We start from the raw sequence: 6,142 nt of genomic DNA, 5'->3' as shown, positions 1-6,142 counted from the left end.
GATGTGGGGTGCGGTGGGGGGTGGGGGCAGCCAGGGCTGTGTCCTGCTTTGCCGCCCTACACCAGCCCTCGAGCCTGGCTTTGACCGGAAGCTACATGGGACGGCCCCGAGTGGCCCCAGCGCCGTGGGCTGCCCTGGGGTTGGGACGGGCTGGCAGTCCCTGTATCCCTGAGGGCCCCCATCACGGCCAGCCCGTACTCCCCTCCTCCCCGTTTCCGTGGCGACCCACGGCTCCGCCCCCTCACACTGACCCTCTTCCTGGAGGGTCCTCTTCTCTGAGGTGCCCATTCAGTAAACATCAGCGTGAAAACCCATTTCTTAGCCGCTCTGGGTCCCAGGACACGGCGGTTGGGGGTCTGGGATTGAGTCCTGAGTGGGCCCATCTAGCAGGCGGCACAGCATTTCTGGGGGGCGTCCACAGTTAACAGCCGGTGGTGCCCTGTTGGGGTGCAGGACTTCCACCCCAGCCCGGCCAGGTGGTCGCCACGGAGGAGCCCATGCTCTCCCTCCCTCCGGCTGCAGAGAACACCCCGGAAGTACACCTGCCCCTTTTTGGNCACAGCCAGGACCCTGAAGGCCGACAACCAGGTCATGGAGAAATTCAACAAGGTCCTCCAGACTTTGCCCGTGCACATCCGGATTGTCCTGGACCTGACCCAGGGGAAGGGTAAGCCCTGGCTCTGAGGGTCCCCTCCTGACTTGCTGTCCCAGCTCTGGGACCCGACAGTCAGGACAGCATCTTCCTTCATCGTTGGTCCCCATTCCCGGGTTGGAGGCAGGGGTGCAGAGCCCGTGAGGTGGGGTCCCCCCCACCCCTCTCTGGGCCCAGGGCTGCCCTGGCGACCTGTGACCTCTCCCCCCCCTCCACCCACAGAGCAGTGCCACGTCTAGATGAGCTCCTGCCCGACCCGCACCCGCCTGGGGTAATGTAGCCGCCCTGCCCGCACGTCCTGGGCACGTGCACGGGTGGGGGCCGTCCCGGGGACCCCAGCTCCCCTCCGTCGGGCCCCGGCCCCTCTGCGGGAACGGCTGGGACCTGGCGTGCCTCCCGCTGACCGTGGGGGCCGGGCTGGCTGCGTGTCCGCCCTCTCGAATGGCCTTTCTGATGTCAAGCCTCCAGGGGGACGTCCCCATGGCCTCCTCTGGGCAAGGGCGTGGGGTGACCAGCACTCAGCCTGAGGTGGAGACCGTCCCTCACCCCTGGGCTGGGAGGGGCCGGCGAGGGTCCCCCAGGCTGCCCGGGAATCACAGGGGAGCCCTCGTCTGTTTCAGGGCCCAGAGACGGCGTCGCCCCTTCCTGCCCCCTGGGAGAAATCAGGAGGGACCGAGCCCCAGGCCTGCCGGACCCGCCCCTCCAGCCCCCAGGCTCCCCGGGCCCAGCCCGGGTCTCCTGCTCCCAGCCTCTCCCCCTCCAGCAATAAAGCAATAAAGCAGAGAGCCTGGGTCTCTTCTGGCCTTGTGAGCTCAGGGGTTGGGGGGAAGGGGGGTGAGAGATGGAGGGGTGCAGGCAGGTTTCAAGCTTCTGCACTACAGCCCGTGACAGTTGGGGATCAACACACATGACTGGGGCTCTTTTAAACCTGAGGAACGAGATAAGAGGGTCCAGCGGCAGCGTGCCAGCTATTACTGGGTGCAGGCAGCACCCCAATTTCACAAGGGACGAGAAATAAAAACTCGCTGGTCAGGCCATCTAGTAAATATTGACAGAAAACCGTAAATAAGTTACTTTCTGATCAAATTCCACACTTTTTTAAAAACGCAGCCTGTGACCCTCCAGGCCGTCTTTCGGGAACATGAGGGTAATCACTTTGGGAAGTGTTGGGGCATCAAGCTTCATGTACCCATAAGTGCATGGATCCGTTCTGGGTGACACGACAGAGAGAGCTCCCCTGGGTCGCGGTCTGGGCGAAGGCGGCCAGAGGTGGAAAGGAAACTTGTCTTCCGCTGACTTTAATGTAACGTACAGAGCCACCAAGGAAGGGATTTTTAAATCACAAAAACACTTTACATATAACAATATATACACATATATTTATATATATGTCAAATTATATATAAATATTATATATACATAACAATTTGTATACTATAATCAAGTTTTTAGAATATAGATAGAATAGCTACATTTCTAGACAAAGGTCAATGACCAATATTGGCTAACAGGAAAACTTTAACAAAATTTGTAAAATATATTTAACTGAGGTATAGTTGACACACAAGATTACATTAGGTTCAGGGGTACAACCTAGTGATTCGGCAGTTGTAGACCCTACAGAAGGCTCACCACCTGCTGTGCGGCTGCCGCCTGTCTCGCTACAGAATTATTATTATTTTTTTTTAAGTTTTTTTATTTATTTCTAGGAGAGAGAGACACACACAGCGTGAGCAGGGGAGGGCCAGAGAGAGAGGGAGTCACAGACCGAAATAGGCTCCAGGCTCTGAGCTGGCAGTCAGCACAGAGCCCGACGCGGGGCTCGAACCCACGAACCGTGAGATCATGACCTAAGCGAAAGTCGGACGCTTAACCGACTAAGCCACCCAGGCGCCCCTCGCTACAGAATTATTACAAGATTATTGACTGTATTCCCTGGACTTTTCGTCCCATGACTTATTTATTTTATAACCAGAAGTTTGCACTGCTCAACCCCCTTCCCTATTCTGCCCAGCTCCTCACCCCTGGAACCACCAGTTTATTCTCTGTATTTATGGCTTTGTTCTTTGTGGTTTGTTTGTTCATTTGTTTTTTTTAGATTCCACATATAAGTGAAATCAAATGGTGTTTGTCTTTCTCCGTCTTTCAGTTATCATAATACACTCTAGGTCCATCCACACTGTCATGAGTGGCAAGATTTCATTCTTTAATGGCTAGGTGATATTCCGTTGCATAGGCACTACATCTTCTTTATCTGTTCGCCTGTGGAGGACATTTGGGCGGTGGCCGTATCTTGGCCATCGTGAATAACGCTGCAATGATCACGGGGTACAGGTATCTTTGGAATTAGTGTTTTCATTTTCTTCAAGCAAATACCTACAAGTGGAATTGCTGGGTTGCATGACATTTCTAGGTTAATATTTTAAAAAAGAAAACGTTAAAAGAACAACAAATATGGAAAATAAAAAAACAGTTTTAAATCTTCTGAACCTATGGGTGAGAACGACCAAACTGCTATCAGATGGTACCTGGATCATACATTCTGGGGTGTCGGTGTCGATGGGAAGTTGCTGGACTTTCACATAACAAAGGTGGAGGAGGGGGAGCAAGAGCAGAAACAAGCGGATAAGCATCGCTTTTTGCAGTAAAGACACCAATATCTGAATCATTTATTAGCAGGCTGAATCTAACAATGAATTCCATACATAATGATTTAACTCAGAGAGTCAAGGACATTTCCATGTTAGGAAACATCAAAAATTCACTAGCTAAGAGATTAAGGGTAAAATGCCCGGATAAGCACCTTTAATTGATTTTTTAAAAATATATTCTGGATCGCCTGGGGGGCTCAGTCAGTTAAGCGTCCAACTTTGGCTCAGGTCATGATCTCACAGCTTGTGAGCTCGATCTTCGCGTCGGGCTCTGTGCTGACAGCTCAGAGACCGGAGCTGCTTCAGATTCTGTGTCTCCCTCTCTCTCTGCCCCTCCTCTGCTCTTGCTGTCTCCCTCTGTCTCAAAAATAAACATTAAAAAAATATATATATATTTCAAAAATATCACATCCCTTTCGTGAGGCAAACTTCTCACATATCAAGAATGTCATTCAGCATAAGCTGGTTTATGCCGCATTAACACACGAACTTAAAATCTCAGTGGCTTAAAACATCAGATTTATTTCTTGTTTACGTGCAATTTCCTTCACAGCTTAGCAAGGCTATTGTACCTCATGGCCACTCAAGGATCCAGGTGATCAAACACCCACCCCCAGGAGGTTGCTGGTCACCACGCTAGAGGGAAAACACAGACCTCAGACCGTCCATGCAATGCTGCACCCCGAAAGGCACGCACATCACCCCCTTCTCCATCTATAGGCCAGGAGTCACTCAGCTAGGAAGCCAGAAACGCAATCGAACAGAGGACTGGAAGGGAGCAACCCTAAAGTGATAATTAACAAAACAAACAAAATAAAATGGCACAAAGCAATGTAACCAGCTATCATCATTCTTGATGGTAAGAGACAACTGCTTTCCCCCTACGAGTGACAGCAAGTAAGGTCGTCCGGTGCCAGTTTCCCCGTTCGACTTCATGCTGAATGTCTTAGTGCAGTAAGACGGTGATAAGAAAGGAAAAGCATAACACTGGCAAGGAAACATCTAGCATGGCTGACGGAGTAGGAAGGAGCGAAGATACACATTTTAACTCAGGAATGTGAAGGCAGGGATCATCACAGCCGCCGCAGGCATCGGAGGATAATAAGGGAGTCCTAGGAACACCTCTATATACATAGATTTGTCAACGTAGATGAAATGGACCAAGTCCTTGAAAAACGCAAACCACCACATCTCACCCGATATGAACTAGACACTTTGAACAGCCGACACTGACCGAGAAAATTGAATTCCTAATTTTAAAATTCCACAAAGAGACATTTCCAGGCCCAGACGGTTTCACAGGAGAATTACACTAAATTTTTAACGAAGAATTAGTATGAATGCCACAAAATCTCTCGCAGAAAATAAAAGGAAAGAATATTTTCCAATTCATTTTATGAAGCTAATATTGCTCTGATACCAAAACCACACAAAGATTTTTTTTTAAAAAGGAAAACTACAGCCTAATGTTTCTTATCAATATAGATGCAACAATCCTTAACAAAATGTTAACAGAGTTCAACAATATAAAACGAGAATTATCCACCATAACAAAGTGGGATTTATGCCACGGGTGCAGGGCTCATTCAGCACTTGAAAACCAATCAGTGTAACCCACTGTATTAGTAGGCTAACTAGGAAAAATCATATGATCACATCGATTAATGTAGAAGAAGCATCTGACAAAATTCAGCATTCATTCATGATTTTTCTTTTTTCTTTTTGGTCTTTTTTTTTTAATGTTTCTTTTTGACAGAGACAGAGTGTAAGCAGAAAAGGGGGAGAGAGAGAAGGTGACAGAATCGGAAGCAGGCTCCAGGCTCTGAGCTGTCAGTACAGAGCCCGATGTGGGGCTTGAACCCACGAATCGTGAGATCATGACCTGAGCCAAAGTCGGACGCTCAACTGACTGAGCCACCCAGGTGCCCCTCATTCATGACTTTTGAAAAAACTTGGAAACGTAGGAATAGAGAGAGCTTCTTCTACTTGATAAAGGCATCTACATAAAACTTGGAATTAGCACAGTACTTACTGGGGAAGGATGAACACTTTCATCGGTGATGAATGGATGGTGAATGATCAGGAACATGGCAAGGATACCTGCTCCCAACCCTCTTATTCATCAGAGCACAGGAATCTAGCCAGGGCAAGAAGACAAGAAAAGGTAGTAAAAGACATAACAGATCTTAAAGGAAGAAATAAAAGTATCTCTATTTGCAGGTGGCAGAATTATTTATGTAGAAGACCTTAAGGAATCTACAGAAATAAAATCTAGACTTAATGAGATCACCAAGGTGGCAGGATATAAGATAAACATACAAAAATCAGTTACATTTCTACATACTAGCAATGCACAGGAGGACACTGAAATTAAACAACAGCACCATATGCGGGCACCTGGGGGGCTCAGTCGGTTGAACGTCCAACTCTTGATCTCGTCTCAGGTCATGATCCCAGGGTGGTGGTGGGGGAGCCCTGCATCGGGCTCCACACTAAGCATGGAGCCTGCTTAAGATTCTCTCTCTCTCGCCCTCTGCCCTCTGTTATAAATATATATCTTACACCATTTATAATCACTCCCAAAGAAGTGGAACACTTCAGTGTAAACCTAACGAGACATGTATAGAATCTGTATGTTGGGGACTTTGTGACGCTGCTAAGAGAAATCAAGGAAGATCCAAATGAGCAGACTTACTGTGTTCCTGAGCTGAAAGACACAATGTAGCAAAGATGTCAATTCTCTTCAAGTTGATATACATGTTTAATACAATTCTCATCAAAATCCCAGGAGGGTTTTGTAGACATAGTTAAGATTATTCTAAGATATATATATATATAT

General features: G+C 48.2%; 2 protein-coding genes across 2 annotated transcripts in view; both read left to right on the top strand.

Annotated features, from left to right (window-relative positions):
- The window catches only part of LOC144222513 (beta-lactoglobulin-1-like), a 2,916-nt gene extending 2,744 nt beyond the window's left edge, over positions 1–172 (top strand). Inside the window, exon 5 of the mRNA XM_077753033.1 lies at positions 66–172. Coding sequence (XP_077609159.1) covers positions 66–172 — 107 coding nt within the window. The remainder of the gene's footprint in view (positions 1–65) is intronic.
- Positions 1–891, top strand: part of LOC144222707 (beta-lactoglobulin-2) — a 15,428-nt gene extending 14,537 nt beyond the window's left edge. Inside the window, exons 5-6 of the mRNA XM_077753275.1 lie at positions 563–667; positions 875–891. Coding sequence (XP_077609401.1) covers positions 563–667; positions 875–891 — 122 coding nt within the window. The remainder of the gene's footprint in view (positions 1–562; positions 668–874) is intronic.
- Positions 892–6,142: the final 5,251 nt, after the last annotated feature.

This window comes from Crocuta crocuta, unplaced genomic scaffold (genome assembly GCF_008692635.1).
Source record: "Crocuta crocuta isolate KB4526 unplaced genomic scaffold, BGI_CrCroc_1.0 scaffold971, whole genome shotgun sequence".
Classification (NCBI taxonomy): Eukaryota; Metazoa; Chordata; class Mammalia; order Carnivora; family Hyaenidae; genus Crocuta; species Crocuta crocuta.
This window is presented reverse-complemented; position numbering and strand designations above follow the sequence as displayed.